Raw genomic sequence first — 17,894 nt, 5'->3', positions numbered from 1 at the left:
TTCATTTCAATTTGAGAAGCGCATTAGTGTATCCTTCATGTGCATCGGAGAAGACAACACAGGTTACGTCAAAGTCTTCAAGACGTCAGTCGTACGCTCTTCCAGCCTGATCGCTCCCCGATATCATCTCTCCAAAACACAGTGAACTCTACTAGGACAGGGGAACACAGCTACTTAGGAGCTGCTCTGTAAAGAAGTATCTCTAAGAAAAACATAAATGCTCTCTTCAAACCATGCTTCAGTATTTAGGAAAGTCATCACCACCTTCCCTAGCACCTCCAGCCACTTGACAAATACAAGGCTTCTGCCTTCAGCCTCCAGTTACATCTCAGTGAATAAACTCTGAGCTTGTAACCAACCATCTGCAAAATAAAAATCCTTTCGAGTTTTATTTATATTGCAAACAAGAGATCTGGGCTAGGCATCGGTCATGTTTCTATAGGTGGCATCTTATTTCAGCACCAGGCTGGGCAGCTTCTGGAAGGAGTGATGGGTATTTGTCTATTACTTTTTGGGAATGGGCTCTTTAGCCAAGTCAGCAGATTTAACAGTGGCCATACAACAGGGAGTAATTTGAGTCAAAAAGGCAAGTTCTGCAACCGATACATTTACTTAGAAGCAGATCTTCACTTGAATTTGAAACACACCTCTTCCACCTCGCTTATCTCCCCCTCATGACAAATGGGATGTTTGGGAGATGTTATGAAACGCTAGCAATCACAGTTCCCTTACTCTTGCATTAATTTATCTTATTTTCCATCAACATGACAAATTGTTTAAAAGGGAGAGTGCAGCTCTGAACAAGAACCAAAAATTCACTCCTAAGCAACAGGAATGAAAGTTAACACCTGTGTCCCATCTTAAGCATTTCCAGCCTCTGCTAGACAGACTTTTTCACACCATCAGAATGCAAGGAAGTTTGGTTTTCACACGCGGGTGTTTTTTTCCCCCCACCCTTCTTTGTTTTATTTTTAACTATCACTTCTGCCCCAGTATAAAGATTTCATTAGAGCAGGTCCCCCGAGGAGCTCGTCACTACTTCCCAGGGAACTGTGCTGTTGTATGTTTTACTATGAAGTAAACAAACATTATCTGACAAATTGAATTTACTTGATACCATTTGCACGACACATCCAGCTTTCCAAAGCAGAAACGGATTTTTCTTCAGCAAGCATCACGTGAAGGAAAACATTAACACTGAACTAGTCTCATGTTATAGTTGGTAAAAGGACATCCATCATACACACAGATGACAGGAAGAAACACAGACTACAGGTAATTATCCTGTGGAATAAAGGTTAACAGAAACATTTAATTAGCAACAGCTGTATTTGCTGTTATGATCAGTTTCCTATTAAAGCTGAAGCCAAAATATTATTCTCAATACTAGTGAAATGGAAGCCTTGAACACCAGCTCTTAAAAATCTGCATTAATTAAGCACTGAAACAGAGCACAGGAGACAAGAGGGGAGTTGCAGTTCAGAATGCATTAAACTCCTGATGTGTTTGGTTTAGGCAATTCCTTGAAGTACAGAAATGGACTAAGTGACCTCTTGGTATCTGTTGTCTACAGGTCTAACAGCCAGGTAAGTGAATTCTCTCTTGAACCATTCTGATACATTAAATCTAGATCAGTTCTGTGTGTGCTAATTCCAAAATACATCTTGCACAACTCCCTTACAAAAAGGTTTAAAAATCATCAGCTGGGCAGGTTTCTGTTGAGAGATTATATTCTGAGGAGTTCATCTAAAACTATGCACCTGCACCATATTATTAAGAGCTTTTTCTAGTGTTCTAGTGTCTTAACCTTCAATTATGGAAATAAGTACTTATCTACAAAGTATTCTAATCACAACATGATGCAAAGCCATGTTAAGAAGGCTAAAAAGTCTTTACTGAATTTATTGATACAGAAACACTTATTAATAAAGTTTAAATTGCATAACACTTGCATGCCTCAGGCCAATTTAACTCTAGTTTCTACACACAGATTTTTCAACTTACACACTAATGATCAAAGCAGCTTGAAGTTCATTTCTTTTTGCAAATTTACTGCAGTATCGAAACCTAAAAGGAGTCACATACAATTGAAGACTACTCAGAACACAAAAGGAAACAAAGCAGGTAAAATCCTAGACGGTTTACAGACTATACAAAAACAGTTATGCTACAATTACTCTATTAGAAATGCATACAAAACTACAGTGCAAGTGCTTGTGCACAGGGAAAAGGTATTTACAGTTCCCCTTCATTTACAGGCTATAAGCAATACTATTTCACAATTATATTACACATAAAATTTCCACTATGTATTTGTTTGGATCTGTGGGTTTTTGGACAAGGGGACCACTTGACAACCTAGAACATAGATTTCCTGTATATATATTTATTTATTCAACCTTATCCAGGAAAAATAGCAGTATTTTATGCATCTTATAGAAAGCTACAAAAATCCAGCAAATGTAATAAAAAAAGGCAAATCTGGTGAAAAATCTGATAAAGTATCTTTTACAACAGGGGGTGGGATGGGGACAAAATTAACCAGGGATAAATGAAAGATAATTCTCCCTCAACTGGTCAGCTTTAACAGAATCTCAGCAAGGCCTACTAATACAAACCTGAAGTTTATTGTCTTTTTTTAAAGCAACTTCTTTAAAAGAAGTTTTGTAATTAACAAACTGAAGATTGACCTGGTAGCCAAAAGGAGGAGGCACCCTGTACTATGTAAGGGTATGGAAATTGTGCCACAATACAGAAAGGCACATACCTGGTGTGACAGCTACTAAGCAGAAGTGCCTCACAAATACAGGGGTACTTGGGGAATCCCCCTGCCTTTGGGGAAGCACAGAGAAATATTACTTGTAGGTTCTATTAACCTTCTATTTACCACCATTTTCAGGATTTTCATTTGTAAAAAGAAATTCATTGTAGTTGCCAGAATTACAAGATGGGTACTTGACCGTTTACAGGAAACCATCAGCTCAGTGGCCACAGAACTGCCCCATTTAAAATAAAGAAATAAAAATCTGCAGGAGCAAGACAGCTTGGGGTACCATTTAGACCAGAAGCAAATACTTAGGAAACCAGAGGCAAAACACAGCCTGCAACCGTGGTACGTGCCAGTGGCCACATGACACTGTATTATCAGATGATATTCTCAAAGATATTCAAAAAGCCTCTTAGGCAAGGAAGAGTTCTCCACCTTGGGCTTAGACATACAAGAGTTATCCGTTTTTTTTCAAAGCCGCACAGAACTTCAAAAGAGTATTTATCGTTAAGTTGTGCAACTCAGTACCATTAACCGAAAACCCAGCGTATTTTTGGCAAGACAGTCTTCATTCATTCCTCCTCAGAAAATGAGGAAACAGCATTAAAAAAAAAAGATACCAACATGATACCAACTTAAGTGCTTCTGATGGGGCAATGCCTTAACACAGCTTCATCACCTACTGAGAGGGGGTTTTTCAAAGAAAACCCCCCCAGCTTTAGGAGTATTTCACATCAATACAAGCTCAAGGGTTTCTTTCCAGCCTTTACCAGTTTAGGCAGATTTTTCAAACAGGCTGATCCAAGTAAACTTCCCCTTCTAAACATGGTATCTCTTTCCATCACCATTACAGGAAGACTCAGGAATAAAAATTAGAGCTCACATCCACCAAACTGCAGAGCGTAAAGTCCTTCTGTATGAGCCTGTTAAATCATCTACTTAATTGTTGCAGGAATAAAATAACCTACCAAGACGATCAACTTCATTCCACCTACCGCACGTGGACCGTGTGTACACAAGTTATATTCTGGCCACCTTGCTACAGCACAGGCGCACACAGAGGAACACTTAAGAACTGCATCAATTTGGCTTTCTAGACTGTTTTCAGGTTCTACACACCCTCCACAAAACTACATTTGGCTGATTTACCAGGACAGAAGCCACTCCACTCAGGCTAGTGCTCTGCACTTCACTCCGTTCAGCCCAGCAGACATTAAGTTATCTCACACACCAGCAAAATCCACAGATTCTGCTTTCACAGTCAGTTTTCACAAACTCACCGCTCCGCATCTCCTCTCTACCCTCTTCCCCATTCAGAATTACTCTGTAAACGTTTCCAGAGACAACAGTCTACCCTAGCATCCTGTCAAAGCTAATCAGCTTTGCAATTCTTCACTTCCCTCCCTCACTTTAAAAAAAAAACAAAACAAAACCCAAAACCTAAAACCACAGCTTTACATCTCAGACTAATTCACTAGAACAGGTGTTTCCCATTAAGAAAACCAATATTCTGTAAAACACTTTTACCTTTTACTGAAAAATTTTATATATATAAATTTTTAAGTAAAACTGAGACCAACCAAAGGGGAGCTGATGCTTTCCTTCTCATTCAAAACCTGGATGCCACAAGGGTAATGCCAAAAATTCTTTCCTTTCTGTAAAAGTTGTGCTTTTTCAGATTACTGGAAGAAACAAGATTAGCCAGGTCAGTTTTTACTAATAATCTTCATCCTCCATTAAACACACACCACGGTAGACACATGGCAGGTTTAGTGGGAGAGCGCACAGGCAGCAAAGGTCTTTGGGGAACTGCTTAAGAATATTTAAAAACTGCAATTCGGTAGAGCAGCCATGAGATTTTTAGAGTATCTCTGTGCAGTTAGTTTCAGGGAATTAGATCCTCCTTTCCATAAGCAGCTGAGCATTTCACCAACTTGCTTCCTAAGGAATCCCTGCTGTAGGATAAAACTATAGCACACAACTGAGAAGAAAGAAGAAACCCAAAAAAGCTATAATGTTTAAGTATACAGCAGCCACATTCCCCAGCTAGCCTACTGCCTTGGGTGGTCATATTAGCAGGCAAGCAAGTGGTATACATTTGTCAAGCCCTAAGTAGTACTTTATTTTCTGCCTACTTCCCACTTTCTAGAAGAAGGAAATTACTTTTCCCGGTAATAAAGCAGGTAATATTTCAAGGGATCAGGCAAAGGCAGACTCAAGACCTTTTCTCTCAGAAAGTTTACAGGGGGATCTGGCTTTAGTTCAGAGGGTTTAGTTTCTTCCTCTTCTCGTGTCTCATCCTCGATATCCTCGCTGTTGTTGTTATCGTCTGATGGGTTGGAGATACGACTTGCGAAGACCTCTTTGTCCAAGAAAACAATAGTTTCCATGCGACGGCGACGCACACGTCTTCGTTTAAATCTTGGGGGGTTCTTCAACCCGTTTCCATTTTTGCTCATTGTTTCCTGGTGTATAATTTTTTTAATGGTTCCTCGGATGGCTATGCGAGCCAGGTCCTGGAGGCTGCGAACAGCCACTGGGGCTAAAACAAAACGAAAACCATGAACAGATATGGAGAAACTCCCCGCAAGAGTACTCATAGGAAAAGTTGTATTTGCTCAAATTAAATCAGGCCACTTGAATTCCCTGCTGTGATTACAAAAACAGCTCTATTCAACTCCTGTCAACTCAGATAAACTGTATTGTAACTTTCCAAACAAAATTTAATTACGCATTTCTCTCATTAACTGAAGAAAAAGAATGGGATGAAAGAAGAGTTTCATATTCTGATGTCAAGTCCTCACAATTATTTTAAGATACACGTCTTAAAGATTATAAGAATGCAGACTCAGTGACTGAAACTGTGACTGTTTAATAACTTCAAAAAAGGTATTTTCCTACTGTAGATAACTAGACCTGAAGTCTATTTAACTCTTCCATAAAATCATTTTTCTATTGTGAGGTTACTTCAGCTTTGCCAAGTTCTTCACTCATAAAACACAAGTACTATTTATGCTCTTCAAAAACTGCTTCAGACTTAGTGGGTGAAGACAGGCTGGAAACCATTTGGTAAAAGTAATTATAGAAGCATACAATAAGTTATTGTATTAAAATACCTCCCACATTAATGGTTTAGAAGACTGTTCTGTCTTCTGCAGTTATTTGCTGCCAGCCCATAAAGGCACAACATAACTCATGCAGCATAAAGAAAAAAAATGCATTGATGCACACATATCCATGTATTAAAATAAATTAAAATTGAAACAATCAAAAAAACCCTGTCTTCTACTGACAAGCAAGCTTTTCTATGACCTGAATGAAGGAACCAGACAAAAGTGACATGTAATATATATGCAGGTCTCCGTACAAAGCCACCATACAAAGCTATGCTGAAATATGCACTTAATGGACTTTATGGCACTGCATGGACTGCTTACTGAGCTGCTTTTTGTCATGCAAAGACACCTTTCCAGAATAAGAACAAAGCCTGATTAATCTCTTTATGGACGTATCTCTATCTTCATGCGTTCTTAAGAGGCCTCTCTACACCAGAGCCTTAATCTAAAGATTGAGGCCACTGCGTACAACCTGCATTTCAAACAGCTAACCAAAATTGCACAACCTCTATCCCTCAAGCATTCCAGGTTCAGGATAATTCTGAATTGCTGGGCGGTGACAGCCTTTGAGTAGATATAATATTTGTTCACAGGTACTGCTTGAGTGTTTTCCATCACCATGGCACAGTGCCTGAGAACCACGACAGTATGTAATTCAGGACTGGAACACATGTCTGCATGTGCAAAAATCCCACCACACATCCCACAAAGTTTAGGTGCAGTTTCACATGAAATCATTTGCATTTTGAATCTATTTTATGCAATTCTGACTCTTGCACCAGGTCTCCACAGATATACTCGATGATAGATTGGGATGCAACACAAGATTTAGACAACTGTTCAGAGAAGGGAACAGTTGAAAGGATTCATAGGGATGTTACATCGAAGGAAGCAAGGTGCAGCTTATAGCCAAAGAGCAGAAGAAACCTCCCCCATACTCAGGAATGTCTGTACTCACGCAAGTGAACAAGCCTTGATTTTCCTGAATCTGCGTGGTTAGGCTGAATCAAAGGAGCAAAAGAAACAGCAAGAATCTTCTTGGTCTCCCAGGCAGAAGGACCAGTACGAGTTATCTTAGTCAACTAAACCAAAACAAGGAGATTACTGTCCATTGTTGTGAACCACAGTAGATTTAAAAAAAAAATTTAAAAAATGAACAAACAACTTTTCTGCCTGGACAAGTGGTTAAAGTACTAGAAGCTACAACAGTAAAAGTTAAGTAATAAGGAGAAACACTGTCTTTTTTTGAGAAAATTGAGAATTCCTTACAGGATTAGCCCCAAGTAACTTCATCTGTCACAAAAGAGCAGTTTGGGTCACCCTGCTTCCCCAGATTTTCCTCAATTCTGAGCCAGCACAGCTATGTCTGACCACTGAGAAAACACATCAGTCAGCCACGAACACTCACTCTTGAAGGAAGTCTGCAGATCACTGGATTTCTGTTCCAGCTCAAATCTCCTACACCAACTCACTGCACAGCATCTGACTGGGAAGAAACTGCATTGTGCTCATCTCAACTACCCTGACAGGTGAAAGGTCAGATACGTACAACTCAAAATTCAAGACCATTAAAACAATGCGCTATTACACAAAAAAATAATCTGAATTATAATCTTGAGCTCGCACATGGGGCGGCTACTCGCTTTTTACTAAAAAAGATCCACTGACGCTTGTAGATAGGGACAGCTTGCACTCTCTTTCATAAGCCAGTTAGGGTGTAAAATCTTGTATTTTGCCATGAGGTACAACACTAGATTTATATAACTAGAACAAAGCCTTGCTGACATTTTTCTGCAGCATGGAAGTAAATCTGCAATTAACAGCAACAGATCAGAATATGTTGCGAAAGACTGGTAGAACTATGAATTTCTTAAATATTACAAAGTGTGCAGAGTTCAGATTCCACTCAGTGAAAACTGGTGCACTTAATACTTTCCTCAACCTGCTACAAGCAGGGCAAATTAAAGGAAGAGCTACTGACTAAACCAAGATCAGAATTAAGAATAACTGAAAGAAAAACATGGGCAGAAAGGCACTCAACCTTCTCTTCTAGAGGCATGACAAGAATTCCCCCGACTTTCAACAGGTTCTTCATGTAATCTTCATGTTCCTTCTGCACTCCAGCACCACAGTAAACACGGTCATACTGAGTACAGTCCGGAGAAATCTCTAAACAATTGCCAGTAACAAAAGATGGTTCACAGAATTCAAATCTGAAAATGAAGAAGATGTGTATCACACAATAATATTACACTCTATCAAAGACATTTTTTTCATGATTCTGAAAAAAATGCAACAATGAAAAATACTTGAAAAAAGGTTTCACAGGATTTCTCCTCCAAAGACCATATATTCCAGACATTAATCAGAACAGACCACAGCTAGAAGTCTCAAAACCACAGAACAATGAGGTGAGAATTCAGATTAAATCTCCAAAGGATAAGGATGCGTAATTTCATACTTCACATTTGCATATAACTTTTCAGCACGAGCTATTTTTAGTCACCTGATGCTGACCCAGTTATAATATGCAAATATAAATATTAGACCTGCAATTCCAAATGTTAAGGTCTTTTAAGGACCACACCAGGGTTTTTTTGGCATTTTCAAATGCTTTTAAATGGTTTTCAGATGTTGTGGGGAACTATCACCTGACACTTCAGAAATAGGCTTTGCTGAAGCCAATGGAAATTTTGCCATTAGCTTCAAAAGAACTGTGATTTCACCCTTCATAAAAAGAATTTTTGCCTGTATCATTTCTGATTCAGTTTAGAAGGAAAGTAAACGACTCTATGATGCTTCTGGTTTTCTTACATGCTCCAAAACTACATAAGCTTTAAGCCCTACATTTAAGGGCTGATTTTGATAGAAGTTGTACAACATATCCATTCTTCTACTGGTATCTTGAGAGGCAGCTCAATATAGCACCAATTTATTCCTAAACACTTCCTGAAGCTTTCTGCTTTTGCAAAGCGTGCTAGACATTCAGAGCAGCCAGCTAACAGTTCCTGCACACCGTGTTCCAACAGCATAACCCAGCAGACATTTCTCTCAGCAATGCCAACTTTCCAGCCATGCTGATATCTGAATTCAGCTCACTATTGCTCCATAACTATATTTGTCTGGAGACAAAGACTTCCTTAAAACACCTATTCAAACAATAGCAACGGGACTGAAAAAAACCCGTCATCTACGTGCAAGCACCACCCGTGCCGAAAACTTTCAGTCTGCTGCCAACATCAAGAAAATACAGCCCTGTCATCAGCAGCTTTCCAGCACAGCAGTAACAGCACAGGGCTGAGTAGCTTAAATTCCAGCATATAATACACTTTAATTTTCTTCCTCCCACGAGAAGAGGACTATCAGGTATCCAGAGATGCTTTACTTCCCTGTTTGACCAAACTGTGAGCTGGATCCAAAAATATGACAGCTACAACTTTTATTGCTGAAGTTACTATTGGCAATGGTTATCTCGCTGGAAAGTTATTACTTGTGACAGCAGCAAAATGGAGGTTCTAAGGAACATAAATCAAACCCCAAGCAGTTTTAGTACCAACTTAATCATCATAAAACTACCTTCATATTTTAAACCACCATTTTTCTTCTTCTCGGATAAAACATATTACACCACCACAGAAATCAGTTCATATTCTTCTGATAATTCCCAGATCAAACATAACTATTTATTGTTACTTGCAAGTTTCAAGTTGTTACCTGCAAGTGCGTTTTAAAATAAGCAACCTTCTTCAACTTCCTTTAAGCTCTGCAACAGCAGCACTGCTATTAAAAACACTGCAAAAATTTGTGAAACTCCCCCCAATACACATCAGCTTCGAAGGTCACACACTGCAGCTCAGCAAACCTAAGGAGCCAGAATCCTCAAGATTACCCGGAATTCAGAGCTGCCACATGGGAGCACGAACTGCCAGGACTAAAGCCAAATGCACAAAATGAATCCAAATGGGCATTCCACGTTCTTACTTGTCAAAGCTGTCACTTGTTTTAATGAAGAAGTCCAATTTCTGCTTCGCATATTCGATCACATCGGAATGAAGCTCCACACCATGGTTAACACCAAAAGGACCTGCAAATTTAGAACACTAGGATAATGGTAATGAGCAACAACACAAAATCCAACAGGACTGAATATAGTTCTGGTTATTTCCTATAACAGATTGCTCCTGGAGCATCAGACAGAGCCTGTGTAGGGTCAGCTATCTTAGTACTACAATGGGAGCTGGAACCCTATACCTGCAATTTCTGGCAGCAAATGAGGCTGTTTTGCACAATTGGTTTTGAATCGTTTCCTCTTAACTATGCAGGAAATTCCTCTGTAGGAGGGAAACACTGACACTACTGCTGTAAAACTGACCACCTGGAAAAAATTCCAGTGCAGAACAATAGCCTGCATGTTTTAATAAATCCATAAAAAAAATATTTATTTTTATACCCCCTTGCTGATACGCTAAAACTCTCCTCAAAGGAATCAGTTCACCATACATTGTACCTCAATTAACAGCAAAAAATCAATAGGAAAATACAGAAGTTGTTCAGCACTCACACTTTTTATTCAGAAATGACTTGTTAACTTTTCCAAAAATTCAAAAAAATTCAAAAGCCCTGGAGTTACATATTGGCATCCTAGGTAATCTCAACCAACCCAGCAGAAAACCACAAGTGGGAGATGGGAGCGAGGCTCTATCCTGACAAACAATTCAGCAGTTAAAATTCTTGACACCCCCACAAAAGGAAAATACATACCCTATAATCATTTGCTATCTATCCTGGCAGCACAACCGCTGACTGAAATACTTAAGGGCAAATTGCAATCGTATAATTGCACTTTGATGCTTTGCACCTACTGCAGATGTGGTCACAAAGCCAGTTCTGATGCACTAGCTGCTTTCCAGAGACTATTCCCACCTCTGTGTTGATGAGAACCAAAACTGGATCTCAAACATGTTTCAGTCTAGACAGCACAGTGTAAAAACAAACAAGGCACGGGGCAGCTGCAGTCACAGGTTTCTGCAGATGTGCTCAACCCTAGTTTAAACACGAGCTGGGTTCTTAAGGGACAGCAAACCCAAGTTTGTGCCCAGTCCTGCAGGAATCCACTACAGGCACCTCTGCAATTGCATCGCTGCCTGTTCTGAACTGCCCCAGGAATCTGGATCCCAGCCAGTTCCAGAGAGAAGGTTGCAAGAATCCCAACAAACTGGCCAGTTGGATTAATGCATTCTTTACTTGCCGAGCTACCTTTTAGTTTCATTACTTGAGGAATGCTTCACTCCCAATTTCAAAACTTTTCCTTTTTTAATCTAATATAAAGGGTTAGCATGATTGAAAAGGTATTTACCCAAGATGAGTCCAACCATAGAACTCAGATAACCAGTGCCACTGCCAAGATTCAAAAATGACAGCCCTGGTTGCAGATCCAAAGCTTCCATCACCTCAGAGTAAATGCATGGTGCTGAGAGATGAATATTTCCATGCTTCCACGCCAGGTCCTTGTAGGCATTGTCTTTGAACTCCTCCAGGTAGTAATCTGCTCGATCAATGGCTCGGAACGCCTGCTCCACCAGTTCTGTCCGGATGTATTGTGCCTCCTTCAGGTTATCAATTAATTCATCATTATCTTCTCCTGCACTCACTGCACCTCCCATCTTCAACAGTTTTCTCTAAGCACTAAAACTAAAAGAATAATAAAGGAAGATGAGGTACAGAACACACACTTGAACACTGAATTACGCTGCTGTATATGAAGTACTCCAAGACAGACCTTTAGGTACTCTGCAGACCACAAGCACCAGAAAAACATTACCACCGGCACCCCCACCCCCCAGTCAGACAATGGAAACCAAAATGCAGCAGATCTGGCATCTAGTACCTGACACTAGTGGGGAAAACCACAATAGACAATTTAAATGTGCAACGCCTGTCTTCAAACACAACCAACATTTTACTGGCATGTCAGCTTTTCCACTGAACCCTTTTATATAAAGGATTATTCTAGCTCCTATGCTTATAGGTCATTTTTCACTGCAAATCCAACCAACAGTGCAAGTTTGGCTTGCCTGTCAGAATTCTTGCCACACGCAGACTTTCTATCTCTAATAGTATCAAGGGGAAATTAAGAGACTAAGACACAGGCAGCAAGAACCAGAAAAATCTCAAGTTACATTTTCTTTGAACATGCATCAGGATGCTGATTTCACAGTTAAAACTCTGACCCAGAGTACAAGCTTGCTTACTTTAGCAAATGCACTTTCACACAGCTCATCTTTGTACCTTGAGCCATCACCATTAGTAAAGCACTTAACGATACAGACAGCAACTGCAGAGAGAATTTCCACTGAAGCCTGGGGAACTCCTTAGGTCCTCTGAAGTCCTAGATGAGCCAATTTGGAAACTTTTCAGTGACACAGACTTATGAATTACAAACATGTCTGACCTCACAGACATGATTGTCTCCAGCAACTTGCTCAGGCCTGTTGGTGTGGTGAAGAAAAGCAGACGCCTTCCTTGACTGTGCATTACACTAAGCATGGCTATACGCTTCATGCAGTAAAATTTCTATAGGTTTTAAAGGAAAAGGTATAGGGGGAGAAGAACATAGAAGGACTTATCACTCAAAATTAATCTAGCTTTTCTTCCCTTCCCATATCCTAAAAAAAAAAAAAAATCCTTTTCAGAAAACACAACATGATTTTTTTAAAAATGCATTTATTTACAATGCCTTTCTCTGCTCACAATAACAACCACAGAAGCAGCAGCTTTAGAGTTCATTCCTGGGATCAGAAGATCTGCCTACAGCTAAATTGCTGGGGTTTATTTGTTACATTCAGCAAGAGCAAATTATACACTTTCATTTTCAGAGGAAACAAAGAAAAGATACAGGAGTCTAAGGAAATTTCACAGTTATTCAAATAACATACCATCCTGATTACCTGTAGAGACACACAAAATAGGATATACTTAGGCAGGGAACTCAAGCCAGTTTTTAATACATTCATGTCTCAAACACAATCAATCCAGCTTCAGACCACTAATAAAACTTAAAAAAATGCCACCCCTCTCCTTTCTATACTTACCCCTTCATTTTCTCTACAAAAAGTGATTGTGTTTTACTACTTCACAATGAAAACACATCAATTTGAAGGCTTAGGTGGGTTCATCAGCCAATGTGATTTTTTTTTCTCCTCTTACATACACAACAACTAATTGAATCTGCACATATAGGCTCGCTTATATCTTTGGTCACTATGCATTATATAACATTCTGAATTAAAATACTCTCTTCCCTGAGGGTGTGGATTCCCTTGACTTTCTTTTGTGTTAGTTTGTTCTTAGGCTTGCTTCTTTCTTCCACTTAAGCTCTTTTTGCTACTAAAAAAATCTAAACTTTAAAGTATGAATAAAAAGTTGCACCTTTAACAGTGTTTCACTTTGGATCCCCAACAAATTCTTTCTGACGTACACAAGCCTCACTGGGACAACTGGTCCGACCTGGTTTCAGCTCAGCTATATGATCAACAACAGCTCTTCCATGGTCTACAAGATGGAGGACATTTTTCTAATGAGATCAAGGAATATCCAAGTTGTGACAGGTGTCAGTTACTTCTGAAATGATCACTTTTATTGGATCCTTGCCTACTTTCAACAAAATGCATGTTTTATATCCAGAACACAGACATTTAAATTCCTCTTCACATAATTCCACATCTTTATTCAGCTTTGTTTCCCTTCTCCCATTGGAAGTGGGAACTAAGACTGTGAGTAGGATTTAACAAACTTTTAAAAACAAGATCCTCTCCCTCCATAACTAGGCCAGTTGCACTTTTCACACTTCTAGGTAAAGCACAGATTTCCACAAATCTGAACAGGGACAGAGTTCACATGCAAAAATTATGATTGTTAGCTGATCACAACACAGGTATCAAACCAAGCAGCCTTTTAGTGTTGAAACATCCCTTCAATTGCACGTTGCCATCTTCCCCTTTAAGAAAAACAAAACAGAAAAACAAACAAGTCTGACGTGAGAAGCTGCATTCAGACGCCTGAAACAAACACTGAAATTAAAGCAATTTCTTCCAAGGCAAACACCAGCAGATGCCACAGGGGAAGGCTCAAAACAATACACAAGGCACAAAAATGCAATTCTTCACCCCAACACATTTCCAGGGTAATCCCTGCTCTGGCATAATACGCTCCAGAAGGAATAACAAAGGTGAGACTATTTACCGATTAAAAAAAAAAAAGTTACAGTTGGCACAGCATTCAACCCGATCCCTTGTAACCCTCTCAAACAACAAATTAAAAAGCCCCACGCTATATAGCTCAGTCACTACCTGCGTTATCAGGCTGCTGCCGAGGAAAGTGACGGAGATAAGAGTGGGAGGGAGGTGTAGGGAAGCCTGATGTTGGTATCTCCCTCCCCCCGCTTTAATTACCCCTGGGTGGCCCCGGTCCCCACACAGCGTCGCCGCCTCCAGCCCGCAGCCCCAGCGCGGCCGTGTGGGAGCGCAGGCCGCCCGGACGGGGAGGCGGCGTTGGGGCGAGGAAGAGGCCAGGAGAAGGGCCATACCCCCCCGGCGGGGCAGCCCCAGCAGAGGCGGGAGCCCCGCTACCGGGGGAAGGCCGCAGGGCAGAGCCGAGGGGGGCAGCGGCCTGAGGGGGCGGCGCGACTCTGGCCGGGGCTGAGGGGAAGGGGGGTGAGGCGGGGGGGAGGGGTGTTGCTGCAGCCGCCCGGTGAGGTCGAGTCGAGCCGGGACCGGCCGGACCTCAGCGGACAGGGTCTCCTCACCCCCCCAGCCGTACCTGAGCGGCGGGTGGGTCGGTGCAACCCGCTCCCCTCCCCTCCCGGGCCCGGCGTCGCCGCCGTCCCGCCGCGCTCCGGAGCTGTAAACACTGCCCAGCTGAGCGCCGGTCGCGCCACTGCGCCTGCGCGGCGCCCACCACCGCCGCGGCGGGGGGGACAGGGAGCGTACCACTGCCGCCCGGCGGGGGGGGCTGCCTGGGCTGTACCACACAGACCCAGCGCGGGGCGGTGGGGAGACTGTACCACTACGGGGTGAGGGGGCTCCATGACAGAATCACACAGAACCATCTCGGTTGGAAAAGCCCTTGAAGATCCTCCGGTCCAACCATGAACCTCACACTGACCGTTCCCAACTCCACCAGATCCCTCAGCGCTGGGTCAACCCGACTCTTCAACCCCTCCAGGGATGGGGACTCCCCCCCTGCCCTGGGCAGCCCATTCCAACGCCCAACAACCCCTTCTGCAAAGAAATCCTTCCTAAGAGCCAGTCTGACCCTGCCCTGGCACAGCTTGAGGCCATTCTCTCTTGTCCGGGCGCTGGTTCCTTGGCTCAAGAGACTCATCCCCCCTCTCTGCACCCTCCTTTCAGGGAGTTGCAGAGGGCCATGAGGTCTCCCCTCAGCCTCCTCTTCTCCAGACTAAACCCCCCCAGTTCCCTCAGCTGCTCCCCATCAGACCTGTGCTCCAGACCCTGCACCAGCTCCGTTGCCCTTCTCTGGACACGCTCGAGTCATTCAATGGCCTTTTTGGAGTGAGGGGCCCAAAACTGAACCCACTCATCGAGGGGTGGCCACACCAGTGCCAAGTCCAGGGGTCAGATCACTCCCTGTCACCGCAGGAGCTCGCCTTTCCCTGGTGGCACCGCGGCCTGAAAACAGCCTGTGCCTGTACGTGGGATCTACTTACAGGACCTGTGCATGAGGCCTATGTACAGGGCCTGCGTATGGAGCCTACAGACCAGGCCTTAATACAAACCCAGCCAACACACCGAACCTACAGGTCAGAGCTAAATACAGACCGGCCCTAAGTACAAACTGGGTCTAAATACAGCCAAGGTCAATAGGCTGGGCCCGTGGGGAGGGGCTAAATATGGACCAGAGCTACAGACTGGGGCTAAATGCAGATAGGGCCAACAGACCAGGCTTAAATATGGCCTGGACCAGCAGCACAGGGGTATTGGGCAGGCATAAATGCAAACCAGGTCTAAATACAGACTGGGCTAACAGCCTGCACCCACAATTCCAGGCTAAATACGGACCAGGACTAAGTATAGGCTAGGACTCTCTTCTTTCCCCATCTGTCCCATTGTGCAGCTCCCAGGAACATCTCCCCATTGCAGTGTGGCTGCCTTCCCCCAGCCCCGTACCCCTCACCCTGCCCTAATTCCTGGCTCCCAGCATAGGGCTGCATCTCCACGCTTGCTCCTTCAGCTCAGCACCCAGTTCTCCCAGTCCTCATCCCCTGTCAGACACCTCTGCAGCAATCCCCCGGCTCCAGGCAGGATCGGGGCTTCCCAGGGTGCGGGAGCGGCTGCACGGAGCAGCCCAGCAGCAGGAGCTGGCGAGGAGCTGGGGAGATGCCAGTCTCCAGCTGGCACACAAGTCCTCGCGCTGCTGCTGAACCTGCTGTGTGAAGCGTGGCCAACACCAGATGTTCTGGTATCATTAGTAAAGCTTGGGAAAAAAATCATGGGAACTTAAAAAAAAAAACAACATTATTCTGGGAGCTAATTGTTACTCTGCATTTTGAGCCTATGAAACACCCGACTTGAATCACATTCTTGGATTATTTTTTTCTTTGCTGCAGCCATAAATGCTAGAAGTAAACTCACTGAGAAGAAAACAAGATGCATATTCACCTGACTCCAGGGGCTGGGGCTTGAAGGAAACATGGAGTATTGCAAGACTGCCACAATATCTGACTTCCCATTTGTGCAGTGAAGGGATTCCTGTCCCCTGATGTGATCTGGCTGAGGGTTAGGCACCGAATTTAGATTCTACCCACCCATGTAGGCTCACTCAGGGGTGATAGCCAACATGGCAGGGCCTGACAAGACATGGGGGAAAGGCGGTTGCTCTCACCCATCTCAAAATGAGAGAAATTTTCCTCTAAAAGTGTGTGTCTGTCTTCATCCCTAAGTGGCCCACACAGCATTGGCTGAGCCTATGCCATCTGTGTGACCGCAAAGACTGCAGAATTCAAGCGAAATTGTCTGGACTGGCCTTAGATCTAGGACTTGATACTACATATGGCTACAAAATAAGAAGGAAAACCCACATCTAAACAAGAGGCTTCTTGATTTAAGTTGGTTGGATCTGAACTGTGAAAAAAGAAATAGCTATCCTTCCAGACACAACAAGCCTGCAGTGCAAAAAAATAAGTGTTACCCTGGTAAATGAGACTCAAATAGGAGAAAGTGAATCAGCATCCGAGATGTATTTATGCTTTAAGGTGATTATCTCAGCTCCCTTCATTAACATGATAACAGCAGACTCTGCAAACAGGCACAGGGTAATACTGTAGATGTCTGCACTTTCATTTCGCAGAAGACAGCTGCCTGGGAGAATGGGATTATTCGTGGAGAGTGAGCGCTGAAACTCCTCCTTGCTGATACAACCAAAACAGGACGTGGTGATTGCACTCGCCTCATCTTGTTTAATACAGAAAGCACTCGAGCGTAATGGCAACGCAGTCGAAATCTGCAGACGCAGAACAGACAAACTCCTTACATGTGTAATTCCAGGGCTTCCATTCAGCATCTGCTCCTCTTGCTGCTAAAGCCGCTTGAAAAATAGCAGTTGGTTTATTTTTTGCGCAAAAATTGTTAAAATAAAAGCTGGGTAAAAAAAAAATTCCCATTATTGCTAGAGCAGCTGTGCTGTAGGCAGAGAGCTTGCAGCTCAAGGGTAGAGGGGAGCACCACTTGTGCCTCCCTGCAAACTGTTACTAAGGCAGAGAGAAAGATTCGGTGGCGGCAGCTGCTCTTGCAGCAAGTCCTCAAGAAGACCAGAAAGAGCTTGAGGAGTGATTTAGAGATTCCCAAATACCCTGAGCCCTCCCAGGTGGGTTCATGATTCCTTCCAGCCTTTCGCTGCCAGGTTTGGTGAGACTTGTAGCCCCCCCGTTTCCAGACGGAGAATTACAGGAATTAGCTAGGAGAAGCACGCAGGGAAGACAGTTGCCCACTGCAAGT

General features: G+C 42.9%; 2 protein-coding genes across 5 annotated transcripts in view; both read right to left on the bottom strand.

The window, feature by feature from the left end:
• The window catches only part of LOC141931381 (peroxidasin homolog), a 49,412-nt gene extending 47,685 nt beyond the window's left edge, over positions 1-1,727 (bottom strand). Inside the window, exon 1 of the mRNA XM_074843410.1 lies at positions 1,118-1,727. The gene's annotated coding sequence lies outside the window, so the exon portion shown is untranslated. The remainder of the gene's footprint in view (positions 1-1,117) is intronic.
• A 145-nt stretch (positions 1,728-1,872) lies between these two features.
• On the bottom strand, positions 1,873-14,832 carry PCMTD2 (protein-L-isoaspartate (D-aspartate) O-methyltransferase domain containing 2). 4 transcript variants are annotated; one of them, XM_074843417.1, is made up of 7 exons: positions 14,701-14,818; positions 13,312-13,879; positions 11,240-11,574; positions 9,865-9,967; positions 7,925-8,096; positions 6,842-6,965; positions 1,873-5,309 (listed from the first exon to the last, which is right to left on the bottom strand). In XM_074843417.1, the coding sequence occupies exons 3-7, from the start codon at positions 11,544-11,546 to the stop codon at positions 4,927-4,929; spliced, it is 1,089 nt and encodes a 362-aa protein (XP_074699518.1). In that variant the 5' UTR covers positions 11,547-11,574; positions 13,312-13,879; positions 14,701-14,818; the 3' UTR covers positions 1,873-4,926. The 4 variants fall into 4 exon arrangements, with proteins under 4 accessions (XP_074699518.1, XP_074699519.1, XP_074699517.1 ...); XM_074843418.1 differs by having other exon boundaries at positions 13,312-13,434; XM_074843416.1 differs by lacking the exon at positions 13,312-13,879 and having other exon boundaries at positions 14,701-14,832.
• Positions 14,833-17,894: the final 3,062 nt, after the last annotated feature.

This window comes from Strix aluco, chromosome 17, assembly GCF_031877795.1.
Source record: "Strix aluco isolate bStrAlu1 chromosome 17, bStrAlu1.hap1, whole genome shotgun sequence".
In the NCBI taxonomy this organism is placed as follows: Eukaryota; Metazoa; Chordata; class Aves; order Strigiformes; family Strigidae; genus Strix; species Strix aluco.
Note: the sequence above shows the minus strand (reverse complement) of the source record. Positions and strands in the feature narration are given on the sequence as shown.